Genomic DNA, 26,967 nt, shown 5'->3' on the forward strand with positions numbered 1-26,967 from the left:
TTCTTCCTTATTTATTGTAAGTGTCTTGAAACTGTGTGCCTATATGTAGCTTGCAAACTGAAATGTTGTTTAGGTTAGGTTTGGATTTTTTTTTTGTTTCAGTCTCATTTGATATCAGCTGTTCCCTTGTTTTTTCATCCTATTACTTTTTTTCCCCAAACTTGTGATGTCTTACCAAACAGGGGTGAGTGTAGGGAGCACAGAAATATCATAGCCCTTTTGCCCCAATTACATTAGTTTGGCCTTGGCTGTAGATGGATAACAAGAATGAGAATAAAGCCCAATTGAGTAGCACATTTTCACACCTCATTCACCCACTCCCCTCCATCTTTTAGATCATACTAGGTGTATTTTTCTGGGATATGTTTACACAGTAAATATGAGACCAAACTTTTCTATGTCCATAAATAAAAAGTGTACTTAAATTTATGTGAATTTCCAAAACTCACTCAATGAACTGCCATATTTTCAAAATGCTCCATGGATAACCCAAGCACCATATCATTGCTATAAAATGTGTCTGTTTTCATTTTTCACTTCTACAATGATTTTAACAACTTTTAAAATTAATTTTTAAAGATATTGTTCACATTAATACACTCTAATAGAAAGGAGATAGTTTGAAAGTCAGCTGCTGGAAGGTCAGTGATGCTTCATTAACGAGACATAAAAACCAGCAGTGACATGTGTAATAAGTCATTTAATGATCTCCTGTGGGAGAAAAAAAAAATTGGTAGCCAACATGTTGACTTACCAGATGAGAGCGTGTGCCACGTGGGATGAATGACTGAAAAACAGCAGGCAGATAGTTTCTTTTTAGAAGTTTCTATGACAAAACTGACTCAAACAAAGATGCAGAGAATCTAACTTACCGATCGTGAAGTTGATGAGATGACCTGACCTCCATTAGTGTAGCAGGATATCTTCACCATGAACATACCCAGATCCTGGTTCACTGGGGACTCTGGCATTTCTAGCTCAAGTGAGATTCGATAGGGCTGACCATAAATCATTACCTAAGAAAACAACATTTTGTCCAAGGTTTATCTGAACAAAAACCATGATGCCCTTATTAACACTTGAGGGTAGGGTATTGGTGGGTAAGAGATGCAGTGTACAAAGCTTGTAGATGTAGAAACCTTTTTTGCCATTTTTCTAACAAGTTATAGTATATGTGATATACTTTGTGTCTATCATTCTATATGTTAAATTGCTGTTGGCCTAACCTTCATCATTCTCAAACCTGGACAAAGACGGTAAAGATAGTGAGTGAGTGAATGAATTAAATGTAGATATAAAAACTGAATTTTCAACAGGGGTTTGATTATACCTATATATTAAAAAGAGCATTCTCTATAATACATTTAAACTGGTAAAATTTATAAGTTACTTGCATCTTAAGTATAAAAAGATAAATATTTACCAATTAAAAGGAGATTAAAATTATCTCCACAACATTTTAACAATACTGTAACATAATATTAAAGCATCTTTTGAGAACAGCAATCTAATTTCCACTAGTCAAAAATTAATTTATATTTTATACAAAGTAGTATATATTCAAAAGTAGCATATATTCAAAAAAGATAATCTCATAGGAATACCACAACTGGTTTAAAAACCATATAGTCTAAAAAGACACATTATCTTTTCTGAATATATACTACTTTTGAATATAATCTCATAGGAATACCACAACTGGTTTAAAAACCATATAGTCTAAAAAGACACATTAGAGTGCAAAGAACTAACAGCAGTAATGAGCAGCTTACCTTGTCTCCTCCATTCTTTATCAAAGAGATGTTGGCAAAAGGAAAGGAACACAAGTCTGATCGAGAAATTTCACAATCTGTCCTGAATGTACAATAAAGTCAAACAACAAAAATAATATTCTATCATTATTCAGTGCATACACATTTTCACTAAGTTTTAACATATTTTCTTTACTAAATCCACATATAAAAGCAGCAAGTGCTTTGGTCATGCTTTCTTTCTTTGCACTATTATGTACAGTGGAATGCAAAAGTTTAAGCACCCTTACTTAAAATGTCTGTTACTGTGAATAGTTAACACAGCAGAAGATGAACCGATCACCAAAAGGCATAAAGTTAAAGATGACATATTTCTTTAATATTTTAAGCAAGACTACATTTTTATTTCCATCATTCACAGGTATATAATACCAAAAGAAATGAAAAGGGCATGAAGCAAGTTTGGGCACCTGACATGGTCAGTACTTAGTTAACACTCCTTTGGCGAGTATCACAGCTTGTAAACGCTTTTTGTAGCCAGCTAAGTGTCTTTCAATTCTTACTTGGGTTATTTTCACCCAAAAGCCTTCTAAATCTTCAAGATTTCAGGGCTGTCTAACATGCACTGCTCTTTTGAGATCTACCTACAGAGTTTCAATGATGTTTAGATTGGGGGACTGGAAGGGCCATAGCAAATCTATCAATTTGGGCCTCTTGGGGTACTCTATTGTAGATTTTGAAGTGTGTTTTGGATCATTATCTTGTTGTATGACCCATCCTCTTTTTAACTTTAACTATTTTACAGATGGTGTGATGCTTGCTTCCAGAATCTGCTGATATTTATTTGAATGCATTCTTCCCTCTACCAATGATAGGGTCCCTGTGCCACTGGCCGCAACACAAGCCCAATGCATGATCAATCCAGGCGCATGCATTGCTCAGGTGTGATTTTGGCCCATTCTTCCACACAAACTGTCTTCAAATCTTGAAGGTTCCGGGGGCCTTTTCTATGAACTCTGATCTTCAGTTGTTTCCATAGATTTTTAATTGGATTCAAGTTGGGTGATTGACTGGGCCATTCTAGCAGCTTTTTTTATTTCTCTGAAACCAATTGAGAGTTTCCTTGGCTGTGAATTTGGGATCATTGTCTTGCTGAAATGTCCACCCTCATTTTATCTTCAGCATCCTAGTAGATGGCAGCAGATTTGTATGAAGAATGTACCGACAGATTTCTCCATTCATCCTTCCTTCCTTCAATTATATGAAGTCTGCCAGTATTCTGAGGTGTTTTTGGGGTGATGTGCAGTGCCATTTCTCCTTCAAACATGGTGTGTGCAATGACATCCAAAGAGTTCAATTTTGGCCTCATCTGACCAGACTATATTCTCCCAGTGTTTCATTGGCTAGTCCAAATGTTAAGCAGCAAACTTTAAACGAGCTTCAACATGCTTTTTCTTCAGCACTGGAGTCTTGTGTGGTGAGCGTGCATAGAGGCCATGGCAGTTGAGTGCATTACTTATTGTTTTCTTTGAAACAACTGTACCTGCTGATTCCAGGTCTTTCTGAAGCTCTCTGCGAGTGGTCCATGGCTCTTGGACAACTCTTCTGATTATTATTTTGAGTCCTCTATCAGAAATCTTGCAAGGAGCACCAGGTTGTGGTCGGTTTATGGTGAAATGATGTTCTTTCCACTTCTAGATTATGGCCCCAATGGTGCTGACTGGAACATTCAGAAGTTTAGAAATACATCTGTAACCAATGCCATCAGTATGTTTTGCAACAAAAAGGTTGTGAAGGTCCTGAGAGAGCTCTTTGTCTTTACCCATCACAAGTTGCTTCTTGTGTGACACCCTGGTAATAAGAAACCTTTTTATAGGCCATCAATAGGACTAAACCAGATGATATTAATTTGCACTGATAGGGGGCAGGATTGGTTTCTAAGTCCTGACAGATTTCATCTGGTTTCTTGGCTTTCCATGCCTTTATGCACCTCCTTTTCTTCATGTGTTCAATACTTTTTCCCAGTGGCATTTCACTTTATTACATGTAACTTAATTTACGGACTTATTTGTTTTGATTTCTTTGTATGTGTGTATTATTTGTGTTGTTACCAACATCTGGTGTAAATTTCATGTCAATAGCCCCATTAGAAATATATTTAATGTGTAAAACTTTGATGCGATCAATACTTATTTTCCCCGCTGTAGACGTTCTTTTGAAAACATCAGGCACTGAATTTTGTGGCTAGGCTGCAGAAAAGTTTTTTTCTGCTGACTCTACCATAATGGTCATATTTGTTCAGGTGTTGCTGCACAGTAGAACAGTGCACCACCACGCCAAAGTCTGCTAAATCTTCATGAAGTTCTTTTGCAGTCAAATGTTTTTTTTTTGTTGCTTTTCTAGCATTTCAACAAGCAGTTCTTTCAAAATGTTTTCTTGGCTTTCTGGACCTCAACTTGACTTCCACTGTTCATATTAACTGCCATTTCTTCACATTATGTACTGAGGAAACAGCTACTTGAAAATGCTTTGTTATCTTCTTGTAGCTTTCTCCTGCTTTGTGAGCATCAATTATTTTATTTTTCAGAGTGCTAGGCAGCTGCTTAGGGGAACCCATGGCTCCTTATTGTTGGGACTGGGGACGGCTTGGGGAGTCAGAAAACTCCCGGTGATGCAAACTGCAAAGGTTTATAAATTCTCAAACAATGACTGTGAACACGCCATAGCCCTAACCCTAACAAGCTAATTAAGGTCTTAGACTTTGGTAAATGTTATCTGAGACCTCAAACATCTTGGAGTGCTCAGACTTTTGCATGGTGCTCCTTTCCTTTTTTCACTGTACAATTATACAAAACCAAAACACTACAATAATCTTGCATAAGATGCTGAAAAGAAATGTGTCATCTTTAGCTTTATGCCTTTTGGTGATCAATTCATCTTCTGCTCACGTAACTATTCCCAGTAACAGATATTTTAAACATGGGTGCCCAATCATTTGCATGCTACTGTAGGACATTGCAACTTCAATTAACAAAAACTATCCTTCTTGGCCTAGAACTAATTTGTAAATTCAATTGAACATTACTGAAATCTGAATTAAAGGGCATTAGTTGCTAACAGTTAGTAAGCCAAACATCAATTAATGTATTGGTGTAAGAAAATGTGAGAAGATAAGGAATTCAATATTTAAGCGAATCATGATGTAAAAAATATAGAAAAATAGGTAACATTTTCATGCTGTAAGCCACAAAACAGAAAAAGCAGTTTCTAACTCCTTTGTATGCATTTGAAGTTGATGCTATATAAATAAAATGTATTATTATTATTATTTTTAGGTTATTGCTTTATGAAGATAAACAATGAAATATTTCTCTTTGTTCGCCTAATAAGCCTGTAGCCTTAGAAAAGGAGTTGTAGTAAAATGGATTAAAATATGCAGTTTGTATTGTAAACAAGATCCACAGTAACAGATGCTGCCAATATTACTGACCTGTAGGCATAATGGACAGGTGTAGTGTAGCTCACAGTGGGCATGTAAGAGTAGTAGAAGCTTCCATACAGAAAGACTGACACCCACAGAAGTAGAACCAGCACACATACCAAGATGGCAGCCTGTAGGAGGGTGCGGCGTACCCGTATAAGAGAAAGGCTTGCAGTTTCCTGAAGCCATAAAAGAGCTGGAGTCACACCACTCCCCATGGTGTCAAACAGAAAGCAATTTAAGTTTTGAAGTTGGAAAATGGCGTAAATTCAGTCCACTTGTTTCTCTGACCTTCTTGTGTTAAACTGTTCACTTTGAATCATCATCATCTAAAAACAACAAAAAAAAAAGCATTTATATGGTTAAAGACAAATCTGGAAAATTAAGAAAGAAAAACTTTCAGTAGAATGTTAAGTCACTTTACTGCACCTGGATGGAACTAAATTAATGCCTAAACATTTAATTTGATAAAATAATGATTATTAATAAACAATATCTGGGAAAATGACATAAATCATGACATAAACCAATAAAGTTCCAGACTGATAACTAATGCAATTAGGAATCAATTAGCAAGAGAAATAAACAGAAATTTCATCTCAAAAGATGATTGGAAATTAAAACACCTAAAACTTGATTAATACTGCACATCAACGTTCTTTATAATAAAACAATTATATTTTGTACTAAGTAAACATCTTTTCTTGCTTTTGTCCTGTTGATTAAATGAGATGTGATGCTAACATCAATAAGAAGATTTTACAAATGAAACTCCGTACTTAACTGGTATAAATTTCAGGTCTACTCTAAAATTTGGATAAGTGTTCATTGTCCATAACCTCCACATACACCCAAAAGGAAAAAAACAAAGCAGCTAAGAAGATGCTTATATGTATTACGATATTCAATTAAATGTAATACTTATTTTTTGATTTTTCATTAACTTAACTACTTTTACATTTAAATAAATAAAAAAAAAAAAAAAAAAAACACATCCTGAACTTGCAAATTTTCAAAACCAGTATTCTCTTCTTGGTAACTCTTCTAACGATACCTTAAGTGTACATTCACTTGTTGCAACCAAAATGCTTACACACCATTTTTGCTGTCACAGGAAAGTCTTAGGCTACACTCGGCATCTATTCACACATTATCGTTTGCTGACTCTTGGCTTAGACTCTGCCATAACCATAAAAACATAACAAATACATGAAAACCAGCATACTGCTACTCTTTTGCCATTAAAAAAAATAACTCTTAATCTACTACAGACTTTTAAAGGGTTATGAAAGTTAAAAATGGCAACACTCACCTACCCATTCTAAAACTGAAACTGGCCACAAAATGTCAAAGCAACTCTATTGTGTTATATTACTCAGATTTCACTTTTAACATAAATTTCAACACTGTAAATTGAGGAATAAATAATTTTACAATTGCATCAGAAAAAATATGGCAGAAGTCATTTGATTAACTGCCAACAAGAAATCACGCTATCTAAACCACTTAAAAACTATCAAAGATTCAGAGAAAATATTCAGCCTGTAAACATCAATTATCTTTATCATTATACTGCCATTTTAAATATATTTATGAGGCAGCACAAGACAGAGACAAAAAGAATAATTGCTTTCTTTGCAAAGTGACTTGAGTTTGCTCTTAACACATGATCAGTAAAACAGGATTCAGAATCACCTAAATAGGGGATGGACCTGAACTAATGCCCAGACTTTTAACTTTATAAAATAATGGGAAAATTACATAAATCATGACATAAATCAATAAAGTTCCAGACTGATAACTAATGCAAATAGTAATCAATTAGTAAGAGAAATAAACAGAAATTTAATCTCAAACGATGATTGGGAGTTAAAACACCTAAAACTTGAATAATACAAAAAAGGATGTTTTCATTGTAATTAAATGTTTCAACAAAAGACTCTTGTCTGAAGAAAACTACTTTATTTTGAGAGATTCTTTATGGAATAGGTGAGGTTCTTTAATTAACCTCAATAAATACTAAAGAAACCTTAGGAGTTCAAGATAATACAAAGACACTAATCTTTTACTAAATGGTCCTTAAGAACAAAAATTCTTAAACAAGAGGGCTTTTCCAAAAATGAAACAGAATTTAATTCTTACTCAGAAGGAATCAGAAGTCATTTGGTAGAAAAACCCAAACAGAGGCATCTTTAATAGGAAGCTGGAAATCTAGAAACAAAAACAACTAAGGCACGAGTTTGCAAAGTAGATAGAGCAAAATCTAAATCCAAAGCGACTAAACATGCAAGACAGCAGAAAATTAGAATTATTACTCAAAATACAAAAGTGTTTTACCACTTAGCTATCTTTCAATACATTATTTTTTTACTCTCTTTTGGCCCCTTGGTTCTCTACCTCTCACCAGTGCCATTTTGAAAAGAAAAAAAAAAAAAACAAACATCCTCCCTTTAATCTCCTTTCTGGAGACATGGTTCACAGTGAGGAGCAGCCTTTGTCTGGCTACAGATGGACTAAGCAAGTTCTACCACAAGCAACCCTAGGCTGAGTGATAGGCTGTGCAGGTATCATTCATAATCAGTGTTTAAGTGCAAGTATAATGGGATTCTCTGTGTGTGTGTGTTAAGTTTAGGGTGTGTGACTGTAGGCCAAATCCATAACAAACTTGTTGAGACCCACTCAAAAACGCAGTGCCATTTTAGAAAATAAAAAATACATAAGATCGCTTGATTAGAGAGGGAGAAATAGGTCATGGATCCCCAGGGTAAAGTGTTATGTTCGAGAAGCTGATACATGAAAATCATACCAGATACACTAGGGATGAAAGAAGACAAATAAATCCACATAATAGAATTTGAATTTAAAATGACAGGAGGCCCAGTCTATCTAAATTATAATTTAATTGTGTAAAATCAGCTAGCAAGGCAGATTTCCAAAGATTTCCCGGAGCACCATAGTAGAATCAGCTTGGTGCTGAAGGTTTTCCATAGGTTGACCAGAGTTGCAGAGGGTGTTAGGCATTGTTCTTGAAAGGCAGTACTAGCCATCATCCTTCTCAATCCCAGTACCCCCTCCATTTCCCTTCCTATTAACCTGTTAAATTACATGGACCTAGCTCTCCTCACAAAATAATGTTGACTCTGGATCTTTCTGTATACAGCTTCTATGTCTGAAGCCCAGACTAGATTACGGCTCAGGTACACCCCCAGGTACAAATGTATCTGGACCACATTAATTTCGACTCCTTGGATGCTGTTGTTCAAGTTTACTGTCTTGTATAAATAATACAATAAAATTCTTACTTGCATGGCTCCTCAGAACAGTTTATACCTGTTCATCCACACAGTAATCTAATCAGTCAATCATTTGGCAGCAGTGCAAAGCATAAAATCGTTCACATACCGGTCAATGGAGGAAAAATGTATCTCTGTGATTTTAACATTGGCATGATTAACAGCTAAACTCCAGGGATTTTTCTGCACAACGGCCTCTTGAGTTTACTCATAATGGTGTGTGTGAAAAACAGAAAAGCATCTTTTGCACAGCAGTCCTATGAATTGAAAACACCTTGTTGATAAGAAAGATCAGAGGAAAATGGCCAGATTGGTTCAAGTTGACAGAAAGGCTATAGTAACTCAGATACCCAATCTGTACAACTGTGGCGAGCAGAAAAGTGACTCAGAAAGCACAGCACATTGAACCTTGAGGCAGGTTGGCAACAACAGCAGAAGACCATATCAGGTGTCACTCCTGTCAGCCAGGAACAGAAAGCTGAGGCTGCAGTGGGCACAGGCTCACCAAAACTGGACAGCGTAAGTCTGGATAACATAGCCTGGTCTGATCCATCTCAGTTCACACTGAGTTAGATGTTGAGGTCTGAATTTGGTGCCAACAGCGTGAATCCATGCACCCAATCTGCCTTTAGGAGGTGGTGGTGTAATGGTGTGGGGAATATTTTCATGGCACACTTTGGGATACCAATCAATAATCACTTGAATGCCACAGCCTATTTGAATATTTTTTGCTATCCATGTGCATCAATTCATGGCCACAACTCAACCATCTTCTAATGGCTACTTCCAGTATGATAATGCACTATATCACACAGCAAAAGTGGTCTCAAACTGGTTTTATGAACATGATAATGAGTTCAATGTTTGACAGAGGTTTTCCCAATCAACGGATCTTAATCTAACTGAATGCCACTGGGATGTGATAGAATGGGAGAATAGCAACAGAAATGTGCAGATGACAAATCAGCAGATATTACAAGATGCAATCGTGTCAACATTGACCAGAATCTCCAAGGAATGTTTCCAGCATCATGTGGAATCAATGCCACAAAGAACTGATGTTGCTTTGTGAGCAAAAGAAGGCCCTATGAATTATTAGTATAGTGTTCCTTATAATTTGCCCTGTGAGTGTATATTTCAAGTGGCTTTTCTAACACTGAGCTGCACATACCCCAGTCAACAAAGTTATTCAAGAGGCATCTGTATTTCTCCATCTGTCCATCTTATCATGTGCCTTAATTTTAATCATAAAATTTTCTTAATACATATATATATATATATATATATATATATTACATCAAAATATATGAGATTACAGTAGACCCCCGCGAAGTCGCGGTTCAAACTTCGCAGCCTCAGTCATTCGCGCATTTTTCCTTAGAACCAATGTAATTGTTAGCGGAAACCGCAAATATCCTCCGCAATTTTTATGGCTTTTTTCCTGGCAATACTGTACTGTAGAGAGAACAGGAAGCAACTGTAGAGGAAAACACGGCTTGGGATGGTGAAAATAGCCAATAGAATTTGAAACTGCAACTCCCAGCAGTCCCTGCAGTGGCTCCAATTAGTCTTCTGCTGAGGGTGCTGGGGCTGTTGAGGTCAAAGGATGTCAGTGCGGCTTTTTAAAAGTTTTTGTAATTTGTGTTTCAAGTTCTTATCTGTATTCTATTGGGTTACCTGTACTTAATCGTTTTGTCCTGGATCGTTTCGTAGCTGGCGTCTGGATTGTCTGCCGTCTGCCTGTGTACATGAGGATTGTAAGTGGATTCATGGCCATCCTGCAAAGAAAGGAGCGCTCCTGCAACCTGTCCACCCATCATCATCATTTCAGGAACTAGCGGTAGGACTATCTTTACATTCCCAGTCAACGTGCGGATCTCTGGACTATCTATTTTCATCATTACATTTTATCCGTTGCAGTTTTTCATGATTTACTGTGCGTGTCTTCTTGCTGCTTTGTTGTATTTAATGTGTAATCGCTGTAAGGGGAACAGGGGTGGTATCTTCATTTTCATTTATTTCTTTTCATTACATTCTTTATTTGCTGTTTGATTACCGGTTTGCTTTGTTTTTGTCTCTGTTTGTGAGTGTGTGTGGGTCGGGCCAAGGCTGGGTGCGTCCCTGGAATCTCCACCATAAAAATAAATCACTGTCTTCTCAACGGTGTGAATCTTAGCGGCACTAGACCGCTACAGCGATATTCATTTCTCCTTGCTGCTGATTGACTGTGATGCACCTCCAGCTGAATGTTCTTGTGTTTTCCGTTTTGTTCCTCTTCACCCTTAAACCGCCACAACCGACTGTAGTCGTTTCCCAGTGCCATTTGCGAGCATGCAGGAGCAGATCAGTCAGTGCCATACATTCGTTGAGCAGCCAGCTCATGACCACTGCCAGCCCCTTGTGAGTAGGGGGACTGAACGCACCACTAGAAGACACAGACGCTCCTCAAAAAACCCCTCTTAAAAAACGCTGATAGACTACCTTCACATTGCTCCCGTACTTGTGGCTGCTCTTTCAGGTGATATGCTATTTGCGCAACATTATGCTTACTTAAAAGCCTGAACAGCACCTGTAGATTTTGGCTGACTGAGGACTGACACCATGGATGAAATTCAGTAAATCACTGAGCCGCTGCACTAGACTTGCCTGCAAGAATCAGTGCTTACCTCTGTGTGCTTGAGTGCAGCCAGTTCAAGCACAGTTGGCTCAGTGATTTACTGAATTTCATCCATGGCATCAGTTGCACCTTGTACATATTGTTCCAGTAGGATTTTAAATAGTTTTTACAGTTCATTAGCAGTGTGTAAAATGATCAGTGTTGCAGTAATTTTGATGCTCTTTGCATGAAAAAAAATGAGTTCCATTAAACTTTCACTTTTTCTTTGTGAATTGTGACGTTTACTTAAGTGCAGCAAAAAAGTATTTGGCGTCCAGGGATGCATTAACCCCCAAGTATGTGGCAGTTTATGGGTTAAAGCCCCAAGATGCCACCAAAACGCCCTTCACCTTCTAAGGCTTCTGGTAATGAAAACGCACATGCATGAATTACAGTACATATAGAGGTAACATCGGTATTTTACATTCCAGATATGCGGGAGACATAGCACTATAGTATACAGGTTTACCTTTACATTCTTTATTTTTAAGTAATGTATTAAGCTGAGTTTGAAATAAAATTATAGTGTTTTGGGGGCATATTTAGGGTTTAAACTATAAAAATAGGCATTTTTTTAACCACATCCAAAATTTGTGTTTTTTCACAATTCTTAATCCAATTTATGGGTCTAAGAGAGGCAGAGCCTTCCTTAGTAGCAAGGTAAGAACTAACCCTAAATGAAGTCACTGGCCAAAAAAAAAAAAGAAAGAAATCTATGCAAGAGTGATGCAAAAAATATGCCAAAAGTTATTTTCAGTTGTAAACCAAGGGCTCTGAAGGCAAAACCAAGAAAGAAATACAGTACAATTATCTATTAAAGTTAAGTTGCTGTCTATCTCAACAATTTTGGATGAAAGTGAGAAGCAGTGCACTTGTTCATCAAACGGCACACACACTCAATTACAATACAATTTATTTTTGTATAGCCCAAAATCACACAAGAAGTGCCAGACTGGGCTTTAACAGGCCCTGCCTCTTGACAGCCCCCCAGCCTTGACTCTCTTAGAAGACAAGGAAAAACTCCCAAAAAAAAAAAAAAAAAGCCTTGTAGGGAAAAAATGGAAGAAACCTTGGGAAAGGCAGTTCAAAAAGAGACCCCTTTCCAGGTAGGTTGGGCGTGCAGTGGGTGTCAAAAAGAAGGGAGTCAATACAATACACAGAACAGAACAAATCCTCAATACAGTATAAAGTTGACCAATAGAAGAGTCATAAATTAACCTACAATTAACTTGTTTTTGAAATGGGAAGTGTAGTACCTGGAGAAATGCCTACGCACACAGACGTAGTACAAAGTCAGATAGTAAGCGAGTTAGGACTGAACCCCATAGCTCAGAAGCAGTGAGAAAGAAGCACTAACCACAATGAAACCATGTAAAACCTTTTTATTTAAATATTATGCAAAAAATTATGGCTGAAAGTATAACCAAATTTAATAACTACTGCTAAATGTTTATAAAATAGCCTTAAGATGAGGTTTTTGGAGATTTGCATTTTCAGACTATTGTGTTTTATACCAAATGGCCACCTATGCTTCCACTTCTTGCATGATTTACTTAAGCAAATGATGTGTCTATTAACTTGCATTTATAATTTAGATTAATCTATACTGTATTTGTAGTAATGTCTAGCATGCTGGATGTGTAAGATTAAGTGCATTTGTGAAGAATAAAATAAACTTGAAAAATAAAATATAAATATCTAAAGACACTTAATCCATCTATCATAGTTGGGTACAGTTACATAGGACTAATTTAGCCTCATGAGAACCTAGATGAAAACTGTAGAATCCTGAAAAAAATCCTTGCACACACGGAGAACATACAAACTTCACAAAAACACCAACCAGGCGTGACATTCAAACCCTGGGTGTCAAATCTGTGAAGCAGGAGCTCCAATTACTGTGTGTGACACTTTGCCACTCCTGAAAAATTTGTCCCCAAAATTATTTGTATGTCCAAAAGACAGCAGCTAAATGTGGTAGAGTAAATAAAAAGCATGAGTAGGACTCAGATGTATAGTTTCACTCATTCATATCTGACACTATGCAGGATGCTTTTCTGTCGTCTCAAAAATTTAATCTCTGCTAGCAAGGTGTTAAAGTTATACCATGTGGCAAATATTATATATAAGCAGATTATCTCTACATATAATAAACTGATACTTAAAGGCCTTCACTTGTGGACTACTTCACTCAATTTCACTATGAGCTGACTTCCACCCACAAATGTACAAACACTTTATAAAGCAACTTTTTTTTAACCCAAGTGCGGTGTTTTTAACTGATAAACGTACCGAAGTGGTAGTGTCAGTGTCAAGATTATTCCGTGTTGAATTAACCAGTTTTACTTCCTTACACTAGAACAGAAATTACATCCATAGTTCGCCCAAAAGCGGTTATACCCGAGTAAAAGCTTAATATTTTACGCTACTCCGCGTGAGGCTTACTATAATTTTACTTAAAAGGTTCAAACATGTGGTCTAGGTATCTTAATAACTCCAGCTTGATATTATCGAGTTATTCAATTGTATTATTATTTTAAGCTGTCATTCCGAAGGAATATACTCAGTCTTCTCCGTCTTTGCCAGTAATTGCGTAACGTAGTAAAGTAAAAAAAAATATTTTTCTATATTACAAGTTTAGCATCCCCTTCAGTGTGCGCTACTTGACAGTACGCTGCATACTGCAGCTCAAAGTTGAGAAGCCCGCTTTACTCTGCACCCATTAAAATCATATTTCCTTTTTTGCACAAGTGTGGTCCTTACTTACTGAAAAAGTTTACAAAATCGTCTAGGAAAAGTCGCCTCCGAACGTAGTTTACATCTACGACGACATCTCATCCGCCTCTGCAGCATTAAACAAACCTCCTTCCGCACCGCGTTACTCGCTTCACTAAGCAACATTACATTCAGGTTCGGTACCCGGCCGCGGCTACGGTGGCTGTAGAAGGACAAACAAGGCGTTTCAGGCCACACCCCTTCTCTGGGCCATGACTCAATCACCTGCCCTAAACTGTATCCCCGTTGTATATTCTGGGCTAGTTACAAAACCACCCTGCAATGAGTTTATCAGCGCGAACTCACGGATTAGGAAATTCGTTCTGCCGAAGAGTCACATGTTAGGCGGGCTTATTATATACTACGGTTCATTTTGTTTCTGATCAGAACCTTTAAGCCCATCTGGGATCAATTCAACCGCACTCCCAGCTTGCGACGGTGAAAGAGGCGCTGCAAAATTCACTTGTGCAGACTGGGAGTGGCAGGAGAAGAACCTCCGTGATATCAGACTTTTTAACGAGCATCCTCCTCGCCCTGTGCTTCGCCCTCTTTTTTTCTGCTTAATGCTTGCTGCAGAAAGGCCTCATGGGAGTAAAAATAAAGGTGAGAAGGAGAGTCAGAGGGAGGCTCACTTCACTGCAGCAGTTGCCATAGAGATTTTCTAGCTACCATTCTGGAGAGACATGGAGGGGGGTGTTTTTCAGGCAGTTGAAATGTAAATGCAGGACAGCACCGCAGTTTTTGAATTAACCTGAAACATCTTTTAGTTATTTAATTCTTAGTAGATGAGTATTGCCTCTTTCCTTTAAAGATGTGTCTGTGACAGTCGTTTCCAGGATAAAAACAAGGAGTGGTACCCAGCCTATCAGCCTCCTCCCTCCCTCCCCTTTCAGCACAATGACAATAGTATAGTCCTCGTCTAGTCATTAAGACTCTGAGAGCATCCCCTAGAAGCTGGTTCTGGATCCACTAAATGATTCCGTTTGGCAGTTTGACCAGTTTCCATCCACATTAGGATCTAGGAGAATCCTATAAAAACTTAAAACACGAAAAAAAAAACGTGTGCGCCATTAAATAACAGTAAATCTACAATTGGGGCAAGTACAGAAGAGCACAAAGAGAAAAGCATAATCTCAGGCTATTTCTGCTTTTTACATCTGAGCTCAGAGAGCTAGGAAGTGCTGTGGAACGAGGAAAACATAATCACCAAGGTTAGTAGCAGTTTCTGTCCTTCTATTTATGACATAGTGCCTTTTTATCTCTCTAACATATAGTGACTTTTGATCTATTTAATTGTATGCATTTGTTTTTAAAAGATCTGCCACAAAAGCACAGAGCACTAGGTGTGGCACCATCACTCAAGTGCTAGGCCCCAGCCTTTTCGTAAAAAGGGAACACCACTGACTTGACAGTCCTTCATCTGGTGGACATTTACGTATCAAGAGATATTTGGTACATTTATGCATTACATTTTCAGTTTATCATAAATTTCTTATATGGCAATCATTGTAAATGCATGATGCTTTTGGAGACACCAATTTATAGACTCATGGAATATGTGATCAAGCATAATTGTTTTAAGATAGAAAAAAGGAAATACAGACACTATCCTTTATATATGTTTAGTGTGGCGTTGTTTTAATTAACCTTATGCCTGCTAAATGTGTTATTTAGACAATACAACTCATGGTCAAAGCCCATCTTTGCACTGATTTCAAAGAATAGCAAAATGGCACTGACATGTGGTCTCAGTGACCTTTCACAAAATTAAGGGGCCCGATTATAGTGTGATACAGTTTACATGCAGAACTAATATTATATTTGTTATGGCTGGGATGGAAAGAAAGGGCTGGTTTGATCAGATTTGAGTCTGCAGGCCCTTTGTTTTATATTACAGTGATATAGACTGTGTTGCGAGGTAAAGATTAGGTTCAGTTAGAAATCCTCATACTTTTACAAAATTTGTGCAAATATTTTGTTTGCACCAAGGTGTTTTACTGAAAGAAGTCTAAAACTCCAGTTTGCTTATTGCAGACTGACCTAAAATAAGCATCATTGCAAACAGACTTATTCACACAATTGGTGGCACAGCAGTAGCACTGCTGCCTCAAAACAAGAAGACCACAGTTCATATCTCAGGTGCATGGAGTTTACATGTTCCCCTCATGCCCATATGGCTTCCACCCACAGTCCAAAGACATACAGGTTAGGTGAATTGGCATGCAGGTTAGGTGAATTGGCATAGGTACATGCCAATAATGAGTGCGTGTGTTCATCCTGTGATGACCTGGAAACCTATCTGAGGATTGTTCCTGCCTTGTGCTCAGTGCTTGCTAGGACAGGCTCCAGCTTTCTCACAACCATGCTCAGGATAAGCAGGTTTGAAAATGAATGGATGAATGCACTTTGAATGTGCCAATCCTTCTCCATAAACCGATTTTGTACTCTTATTTTTTCGCTAAAACACCTGGTATACTTTAGATGCCCTTTGTCCAAATGCTTATTTTTCATTAGTGTTTAGCAAAACTTCCAAGATGTACATGCTCCTCTTTTTCATTTTTTTTGTCTGCTCAACACATAGTTTTCTTTTCTTATTACAAAGATTTATAGGCCAAGACATTTAGTTAAATTGACTCTGAGTGTGTGTATCCTGTCTTATACTAGCACCCTTCCACGGCTGACCCCTGCCATTTGTCCAGTAGTTCCACAATTGGCTCCAGGCCCACAATCCTGAACATTATTAACAGAGTTCAGTAATAGAGGGTTAGATGGATACAGAGACATCTTACCAGTATAGCATTATCAGATTTAACATTGTGATAGTGATATTGTGAGTTCTTTTGTCTTGGTAAATTTTTGGGGATGTTTAGTACAGTCTAATGGCCATAAATCGAAGACTGAAATCATTTTCATCCTTCACCTAGTCCATACCTGAGCAAGGTATATAACCAGTTGGCTTAATGTAAACCTGAAGTAATTCAAAAATGGTACATATAAAATTTCTTTGCCATAACCACAATATAATAAAGGGCCTGATTGATTGGCATAAAGGATAGGCTGCTCACGGTTCGTTGGCATTAGAAATAACTTCCACATGGAGTTTACATGCTGTCCCAATCTTACATTTTCACATGTAGCATGGTTATACATTCAGCCGGGTCACTGGCATTTTATCAATGCCATGGTGGCACTAGCTGGTTCCTACTGTCTGTTACTGGCAGAATAGGTCTCTGCTACTGCAGATTCTAAATTGTACCCAATAGCAATCAATAAGAAACGAATGGATGATTCTTTTTAACAAATACAAGCAGTGGAACCATCCTCTTTGCCAAATGACATTTTTTAGGTGTCAAGCATAGTTTTGATCTGTTTTAGATTACTGAGAAAAAATCAAATTAATATGAATTGTGAAAGTTGACTGGAAAGTTCTGAGGCTGTATTTATCACCCTGAACTTAAACATTCCTTTTTGAAACCATCTTCAAGATACTGTAGGTGCCATAGCTTTTTTACTTCTTCATCAAGTAAACACTTCCTTCTGTTGCACCTTTAAAATACTTAAACCTCCATATACTTGATTCAACATTTCAAAAATTCAGATCTCCTCTCCAAAGCTGTACATAAAATTCAATCACAGATCTTTGTTGCACAGTTGAAAAAAATCCTTTGCTACGACCATCACCAAACAGGGATTATACAATTGGGGAATGACAAATCAAGAACCAAGTAAAAACTGGGCTGCCATCACAAGGCCTTAGCCTTAGATCTCCCACCACTGTGCAGCCATAACGCACAAAGGCCATCTCCTCTCAGCCCTTGTACATTATGACCTCATTCTTGCCAATATAAAAAACAAGACAGCCATCTAAGTATACAAAAATGTTTTCACTGTTGCTCTGTTTCCATACACCTCGTGATTTCCCCATTGCCCTTTAGAATTTGTTTTTTGGCAGAAAATAAGCATACAAAGTGATCTGTTACACTGAATGAGGCCTGGAAGACAAAATGCTAAGCTGAATTAAATGCTGGAATTGCCAGTAAGCCAACATATCTTGTCCTAAATCAATATAGTCATCTGCATCAGCTCTGTTTAAAACACTAGTAAATTTCATTTCAGTTTTTGATTCACTGTTTTTAATGTAGCTGCACATGATTGTTGCAGTGTTAAATTTAGAAACCTCTACCTTGTTAGTGTAACAATGTGAACAGAGCAAAGAGAAACACACACAAGTAATTAATCTCTCAGTGAATCCAAATGCAATTTTTGTCCAGTACAGAGAGATCATTAATTATCTTTTGGAAACATATACAACACTTTTGACGTTGAAACCGAATGCAACTTGTCCAAACTTTGGGTTTTTTAAAATACCTTTTTAACAGTTTCCTTTCCAGTTCAAACTAATGATATTACACTAATTTGGCTCCACTGAGGACCCCAGTTGAGGTTAGGTAAGCCAGGAATGGTTTGTCTAACATGCTGAAGATTTGCGTGGTCATTTCTCAGGATATATATTGTAAATATAGAAGAAAAACAAGAAAGGAAAGTCACCATAAGCCACATTTTTGGAAAGAACAAAATGGTGATAGTATATAATCTAAACTATTATTTGGGCATTAGTTACATACTAAATCTGAACCTATCCTATCTGATAAGAACATGGTTTCATGAATCTCACATAAGATTAAGTAAAATGAAAAGGCTTGTTTTAAAACAAGAGAATAGAATTAAAGATATAAGGAAATGTGAATAAAATTCTGGCCAATAATGGGGAAACATAGTAAAAAAGGTAACAAAAAATTCTAAGAGCAAAAGTGATTGTTGGGATAGGGATTTGGTGTTATGTACAGTTAGGTCAGTAAGTATTTGGACAGTGAAACAATTTTAATAAATTTGGCTCTATATGCCATCACAATGGATTTGAAAGAAATAAATAATTACATGACTGAAGTGTCGGATTTCAGCATTAATTCAAAGGGTTTAACAGAAATATAGCATGAGCAATTTAGGAGTGACAGCCACTTTTATACATGGTCCCCTCATTTTCTGGGACTCAAAGTATTTGGACAATTGACTGACAAGCTGATCCATAGCCAGATGGGAGCAGGTCCCTCATTATTTCATTAACTATTAAGCAGGAAGGCGGTCTGGAGTTGATTCCAAGTGTGGAATTTGCATTTGGAAGCTGTCACTGTGATCTTTCAATATGAGGTCCAAAGAGCTGTCCATGAGAGTAAAAACAGGTCATCATTAGGCAGAGAAAACCAAACAAACCTATGTGAGAGAGAGCAGAAACACCAGGAGTGGTCACATCAACCATCTGGTACATTCATAAAAGGGAGGGGACGCACTGGGGAGCTCAGCAACACCAGTAGGCCTGGACAACCATGGATGACAAATTAATTCACAACATTTAGCCAAACCAAGAACACTCTCTTGGAGGTAGACCTATCATTGCCAAAGTCTACAATCAAGAGAAGACTTTATGAAAGTAAAGACAGAGGGTTTACCACAAGGTGCAAACCACTGGTAATCCTTAAGCATAGGACGGACAGATTAGACTGTTTAAGAAATTAAACAAAAAAAAAAGTCCTGTTTTGGAACAATGAAATTAAGATCAATATGGACCAAAATGATGGATACAGAAGAAAATGGAGGAGAAACGGCTCATCATCTGTATTATACCACATCATTTGTGAAATATAGTGAAGGCAGCATTGTGGCATGATCATGCATGGGTGCAAATGAAAGTCAGTTACTGGTGTTTATTGATGATATGACTGGTGGCAGAGGTAGTAGGAAGAATTATGAAGTGTACAGGGCTATACTATCTGCTCAGATTTAGCGAAATGCTGCAAAACTGATATAACAACGCATCACAGCACAGGTGGACAACGTGCCAAAACATACTGTGACAGCAGTAGTCAAAGAAGTGTAATATTCGTACACCCAAGTCAATCTATTGACCTCAACCCAAATGGACATGCATTTCACTTGCTGAAGACAATACTGATGGCAGAAAGTCCAACAAAGAAGCAGCAACTGAAGATGGCTGCAGTAAAGGCCTGGGAAAGCATCAGTAGGGGGAAAACCCAGCACTTGGAGATGGCCATGGGCACCAGACTTCAGGCAGTCACTGACTACAAACAAGTTTCAACCAAGTATTGAAAATGATCACGATATTCATGATTGTTATTTTGTCCAAATACTTCCCGTGAAAATGGGTATGGGGAGCATTTATAAAAATGGCTGTCTTTTCTAAATGGTTCATACAATGTTTTTGCTGAAAGCCTTAAATTAAAACTAAAAATTAAGTCTACACTTAAATCACATCTTAACTGCTTCACTTCAAATTCATTGTGGTGGCACGCAGAGCCAAAAATTATGAAAATTGTATTACTGTCCAAATGCTTATGGACCTAATTGTATGTGTATCACATTAGTAATGCATAATTGGATTTGTTGTGCTTAGCCAGCATTAAGAGTTTGTCTGTTTTTCATAGGACATCCCTCTTAATAAAAGGATGTATGTATGTCTGTCTGTGTGTGTGTCCACCCGGATTCTATGTCTCTGTCACTCCAAAAGATGGCGATCACCAACATTTTTAGCAATAAAATTAATTGCATTTGTCATTCCAATATATGGTGCGTCACACACATTAACACTGCTTTTATGAATCCCATACCAAATGGCATAAAACAGAGACATATGCATTGCATGGTGCACTGGAAACATTAATGCCAAGGTTTACGTTGATCATTCAATGATGTCAACTCGTTTTGGCACAGTTAGTTATGCAGAAAAGGACAGCATAAAATGAGACTGCCATTGAACTTGAATGGTTGTTGGCATCTTTTTTTCAAATGGAAAAGTTAGTATTATGTTAAATGGGAGGGAAAACTTCACTGCATAGTTGCAGGTAACAAAGTTAGACAAACGGTTTCTTCATTGACAACAGGCGTGTGAATAATACTACAAAGTGGCCAGATCAGGCACTGCTATATTAAATGGTATTAAATAAGAAAGGTTTTACTGGAACTCTAACTTGTTCTGAATCCATCTTTAGTAAGCATGGTCACTTCACATGCACATTTACCACAATGTGTTGCTTTTTGGGAAAGCTACCAACAGGTCAGATTCTGTCAAAATAAGCTTTGATTTGACTTGCTTAAAATAGTCTATACTCTCCAGCCCAAACTCAATATGAGTGCTTAATGCAGAAGACTGACTCAGTGAGAGTTGGTTGTCATTAGATTGAGCATTAGTTGTTAAGAAAAAACACAACTGTATCTGTACACAACTGTATAGTGTATGTAATTGAAATTTTGCACATTCAACAATATTGAATCACTTTACTTCCATCTATCCATTCATTTTCTTAATGGGGAGGGTCATATGACATCTGAAGTCTATCAGGAACAAGGATGGAACAACACGTTGGACAGGGTGCCAAACCGTCACAGGGTGAAAACATATGCACATAAACACATACATAAAAAACAAGCTCTTAATAAACATTACTATATTTGTATGAGAAAATAGCTGATATATAAAGTATCTTTCTCAAAAGCTCATGAGACACAAATCCAGCAAAGAAATGTAACGTAAAAGGCGTTTTATCACTCTGTTCTTAGTAGCATTTTCAGTAAATGCTGTTCATTTACATATTCATCAACCCATGTGCATAATGTAGTAAACTATCAGAAACACGTTTTACTAAGTGTATGTTTAAAAATGCTTATCTATCTTTTTTTTATCTTGCATTTTATATTTATTCATTGAAGTATGCCCTATCTTTACCACCAAAACATCTGCAAAGAATTTTGGGACATAACTTATATGCTGCCATATCATCCTACTGGGACTGATGCTAATATGAGAGAAAGGTCATGAGCTTCAATTTTTAGGTTCCCAGCCACATCAAATGCTATCTGTAGCAATTTGGATTCATTCTCTATTGTAAACACAACCTAATACTGCTACTGTTATGTAATGCGTTTTTACATTTCCTTCTTATATTTTTCGTTTAAATTAAAATATGATGAGTGGTTTAGTATGTCTGCCCCAAACTGTTGGTAAACTCAGATTTTAGCAATGGGCTTTCTTGTCCCAGATGGTATGACGGGCTGCTGTGGTGTTGCATTTGTTATCTGTAATCCACTCTGGTGCTAAAGGTCTGCAGAGGAAGCAGATTTTCATTTCAGCCAGTTTTGTAATTAGAAACAGGTCTAGCAAATAATAAAACTTGGTATTTAATTATATGGTTTGTTACTATTTTTATTATTTCAAGACAAATCTTTATCACACTGTAGATTTTTTGTTTTCTGAAAACATTATCCATATGTTTTGTGGTCCTGAACCGATTTTGTACCTTTTAGGTCTTTCTCCTCCTCTCTGATATATTTCAAAACATTGTATTAACACAAATACTTCATGACGCATATAAATAGGTTTAAATGGAAGCATGTTAGCTGGAGAGCTGGTGATCTTTTTGTTATTATCACCTCATTATTAACTCATGGCTGGTTAAGAAAACAGGCAACTATTAAAACCTTAATGCAAGTGTTTAAAAATAAAATAGCCAATTAAAGAATGGTGTCAAATAAATTAACTAAAACTTGGCACAAATAAAACATATTGCTTTAGTAGTAAATAAATGGGTTCTAATTACAAATTTGGTTAAACCAAAAACCTGCGACAACTGCAGACCCCCAGGACCAGAGCTGACTTACTCCTGCCCTACAGTAATAAGAATCATTTTGCTGTACTCAGTCTTTAAGGTCGTCATTGCCTTTATCATAAACACCTGTGATCAATCTGTGAACACCTCCATTGTGCATTCCTAAACAGTAGAACACTTTCAATAGTCTAATTTAAATTTTTAACAAGCAGAGCTCTTTAATTCAATATCTGCCATATGAAAGGAGTATGATTTTCTACTTTGCACTTGTTTTCTCTCTGATACATGTTAACACACACATATGAAGAAGTGAATAAAGTTTAACTATAGGATGTACCTTATGGTTACACTGATTTACAGTTCATCTAGCACATACTACTAACAACCATTTTGTCTACATAGCAATATGAAAGGAGACACTCCTGTGAACAGCACAATGACCATTGGACAGGCCCGTAAGCTTGTTGAACAACTAAAGATTGAAGCAAGCATGTGTAGAATAAAGGTAAGTTCTGTCTAGCCCTGAATCTATGCCAATTAAATAAATATGCATTGATAAAACTGCTGTGTTTTCTCCATATAAAAAGGTTCGACCACTTTTGTTCTGCAGTAGTTTCTTTGCTTAGTAGGATGTGTGTAGCTCACACTTGGAAAAATATAATCCGATGTTTCCACAGTACATTTAAATTTACATAACATGCTTATGTCCTTAAAAATTTAATACAGATATGAAAAAATGTTCACTTTACTGGACCCACCTTTGTTCTGAGATAGCACCAATCAAGCCAAGCAATGTGACATGGAAATTATGTGCTATTGTACTAGATGATCACAAATGAAAGGTTGTCAGCTGAACACTCCATTTGTGGACCTGGGGAGAAACCTAGGGCTATAAAAAGATGTTTAATACTACAGTAAAATAGTAAAAAGTCATCCAGTTTTCCACATCATTTAACATAATCAGTTTTAAAGATCTGTGCTGGACTGGTGTCCTTTTTAGGGCTTGTTCCTACCTTGTGCCCCATGTTGGCTGGGTTTATAAAATGACTGACTTTTAAAGAGAACAAGCATGTAGAATACCATCACAGATGTTGTCTTTTATTTTGGGAATAATGAAAAACAGGACAGATTAATGTGGCACTTATGGTACAATTTACTAGTCATCATTAAGAAGAACATGGCCCATCTTAAGGCAGCATGTGTTGCAGTCTGATACGGAGAAGTCTGGCTGAGAGTGCACTACTGAATGTTTTTCCTGCACAATAACGTTTACTGACAAAATCCAACACATTAGCAGAATGTCCACAATCCACATGGGCAAAAGACCATATCTATGAATCTAACTGGAGTCCCTGAATCTATAAGGAAGGAGAGTTAATCACTATTAACTCATCTTTGAAAAGTAAAATTAAATACTATTCTTACACCTCTCATTAGATATAGATTTACATCTTGTATTGTGTGTTTAATTTGCAATTTTATTTAAGTTTGTGCTTTAAATTCAGACCATTATTTATGTATCAAATACTCTTTTTCATATTTTCTATGTAGGTCTCAAAAGCTGCGGCTGATCTGATGGCCTATTGCGATGCACATGCCTGTGAGGATCCACTTATCACCCCTGTACCTACTTCTGAAAATCCTTTTAGAGAGAAGAAATTCTTCTGTGCCCTCCTATGAATTTACAAAAGAATGACAAATCAATAGATGACAGCTCGCTTACAACTCACAAACTCAATCTCAAGTGGTGCTGTCTGGGAGCATAATTAGGTTGATTTTGTTTAATTCTCACAGTCCCACCCACACCTCACCACCATCATAAGAGTATGATGGGAAACTTTTATATTTCAGTTTTGTGCTTCAATTTTTCATGCAGGAAAATAACTATAACAACTACAAAATTATATTCTATAAAACACACATTTATTAGCACAAAGAAACTTCAGAACACAAGTACACACCATATTCTCAATGACCTTTTGCAAGAACCTCTATATGTAAATCCTTGTAAACAAGGAAGTCATTATTTTCAAATGCTTCTTAATATGAAGGGTTGTCCATTTGAATCAGCATTGTTTAATTACAATCAAATGTAATATGTCTGCTAAGTGGTTTGTGTATGTTAGTACAAACCTTATAGACAAGCAAAAAAAAAAAAAAAAATCTCCCTATTAAAACAAATTTCAAGAGAACAGAATATTGAATTGCAAATGGTGTTTAAGTATTGTATCCTTTTTGTTGACTTAAGTCAAAATACAGTATATTTAACTGTAATGATATATATTTTTTACTAACTGGTAAGTGGTATTTGCATTCTTTTGGTTTCTTATTGGTTCCTTTAGGCATCCTGTATAAATCAAACGGCCCTAGACATAATTGCAGTATCTTATGGTTCTAACACAATAGTTATTTAAACCTGGTTCTGGTTAATTCACAAATAATACTTAAGATAAGTCCCAATATGCTTTAATTGAGAAGTAAGCCTCCCATACAAAAGTATAAGCATTTCTTTTTAAGTATAGATTGAAAAATTCATTGCCCCCATGTTTATCTACAGTATATGTAAATACAAATTTTACATTTTGTATTTCTGAAAGTCTTCAATATACAATTGCAAAACAGTAACTAAAAATATGAAAGATTTGTCAGGTGAAATCCTAAAAAATACTTTCTTCACATTTAAAGAAATACAACTATGATGTGTGCTTTAATGAAAAGTAGCCAAATAATTAACTACATAATAAAAAACTGTTATAAAAAATTGTAACTGCTACAAGGCAATGAATATGATAAACTTTATGTTTTGTATGCTGTGACTGTTCAAAAACCTGTTCTTTGAACAAAGAGTGGTCTTTCTGTCAGTGGAATGTATAGGTACACCCAAGGGTCTACATCAGATGGAAAGAAACAAATTTATACTTCTGTCTACTTAGTCTGGTAGGAACTTAAAGTAATTCCACGTTTAAAAGACAACTTAATTTCAATCGAATTTATAAATTATAAGGGATGCACCTAAACATTCCTTAAGAAATTTTTTTGTATAAATTTATATTATGCATGTAGTATCCAGTCCTGTTAAAAATAAACAAAATAATCTTTTGCTTATAAGAAATATTTTGGACTTCAATGATTAGGATATGGGCAGCACGGTGGCGCAGTGGGTAGCGCTGCTGCCTCGCAGTTGGGAGACCTGGGTTCGCTTCCCGGGTCCTCCCTGCGTGGAGTTTGCATGTTCTCCCCGTGTCTGCGTGGGTTTCCTCTGGGCGCTCCGGTTTCCTCCCACAGTCCAAAGACATGCAGGTTAGGTGGATTGGCGATTCTAAATTGGCCCTAGTGTGTGCTTGGTGTGTGGGTGTGTTTGTGTGTGTCCTGTGGTGGGTTGGCACCCTGCCCGGGATTGGTTCCTGCCTTGTGCCCTGTGTTGGCTGGGATTGGCTCCAGCAGACCCCCGTGACCCTGTGTTCGGATTCAGCGGGTTGGATAATGGATGGATGGACGGATGATTAGGATATACGACAGAAGACATACTAATTAAAACTCAGCTATGTACAATAAACCCCAATAATCTTAAAAAATATTTATCATAAACAGTATTTTCTTCTCTGCAGGAAATTAAATATGATACAGTATACCTTACTTCACAAGCTTTAGTGATCATGGGATCACTTGTTGGGTGTTGTTTTATGCATTGTGGACAAAAATATTGCTAATGGCATGGATGAGGGAAAGTGGCAAAAAAAAAGATGTTATTTAACTATTTCCTACACTTGTTTGACTTGTTCTACTTTGCCAAACATTTTTGTTATTTTAAGTTATGTTGTTAATAAAATAAGTTCCTGTGTTATGTGTTAAGAGTATTCAGAAAATAGAAATAAATAATAAAGTTCTTCTGTTCAAAGAACATCTACTGCTGACAAGATCAAACTAAATTTGAGCCTTCTAACAACTTGCTTGTCACTGACCTAGACAAGGACAGGATTACCATTCTTCTTTGTTAGCCTTTACTTTTATTTACAATGTTACAACAGAAGATACAATACATTTTACCATTATTGTCAAAATAAAGTATTATACGCAGAACTATATGACCATCTAAAAGTAAAAAACAGGGTCACCTAAACCTTTGAAAAACATTCAGAATCAGAAAAAAAGGCTTAACAGACTAATCTTTCTGAATACCACCACATTACAATTTCATCTGTGGTTTATGGCTGAAGTAAGAAAGTCCCCACTGAATAATAAAAGTATTATTGTAACAGTATATTGTAATAGTATGACTGCCATAAAAACTGGAACATGTTAAGCCTTCAATAAAGAAAGACTGTTGACACTG

At 36.7% G+C, this 26,967-nt stretch overlaps 2 protein-coding genes across 3 annotated transcripts in view; one reads left to right on the plus strand and one right to left on the minus strand.

Moving 5' to 3' along the window:
- bscl2 (BSCL2 lipid droplet biogenesis associated, seipin) overlaps positions 1 to 14,152 on the minus strand; it is a 40,507-nt gene extending 26,355 nt beyond the window's left edge. The window contains exons 1-4 of the mRNA XM_028809842.2: positions 13,949 to 14,152; positions 5,242 to 5,561; positions 1,773 to 1,854; positions 873 to 1,016 (exon numbers count right to left, since the gene is read on the minus strand). Of these exons, the coding sequence (XP_028665675.2) occupies positions 873 to 1,016; positions 1,773 to 1,854; positions 5,242 to 5,450 (435 nt within the window). The 5' untranslated portion in view covers positions 5,451 to 5,561; positions 13,949 to 14,152. The remainder of the gene's footprint in view (positions 1 to 872; positions 1,017 to 1,772; positions 1,855 to 5,241; positions 5,562 to 13,948) is intronic.
- A 705-nt stretch (positions 14,153 to 14,857) lies between these two features.
- gng3 (guanine nucleotide binding protein (G protein), gamma 3) lies at positions 14,858 to 26,967 on the plus strand. Of its 2 annotated transcripts, none has more exons than XM_028809866.2 (4): positions 14,858 to 15,167; positions 23,037 to 23,139; positions 24,186 to 25,783; positions 26,157 to 26,967. In XM_028809866.2, the coding sequence occupies exons 2-3, from the start codon at positions 23,041 to 23,043 to the stop codon at positions 24,312 to 24,314; spliced, it is 228 nt and encodes a 75-aa protein (XP_028665699.1). In that variant the 5' UTR covers positions 14,858 to 15,167; positions 23,037 to 23,040; the 3' UTR covers positions 24,315 to 25,783; positions 26,157 to 26,967. The 2 variants fall into 2 exon arrangements, with proteins under 2 accessions (XP_028665699.1, XP_028665708.1); XM_028809875.2 differs by lacking the exon at positions 14,858 to 15,167 and adding an exon at positions 15,274 to 15,408.

The sequence above is a fragment of the Erpetoichthys calabaricus genome, chromosome 1 (assembly GCF_900747795.2).
Source record: "Erpetoichthys calabaricus chromosome 1, fErpCal1.3, whole genome shotgun sequence".
NCBI lineage: Eukaryota > Metazoa > Chordata > Cladistia > Polypteriformes > Polypteridae > Erpetoichthys > Erpetoichthys calabaricus.

Coding starts and splice junctions, on each gene's coding strand:
- gng3 (XM_028809866.2), top strand. CDS start 23,041: ATGAAAGGAGACACTCCTGTGAACAGCACAATGACCATTGGACAGGCC. Junction 23,140..24,185: donor CAAGCATGTGTAGAATAAAG/GTAAGTTCTGTC, acceptor TTTTCTATGTAG/GTCTCAAAAGCTGCGGCTGA.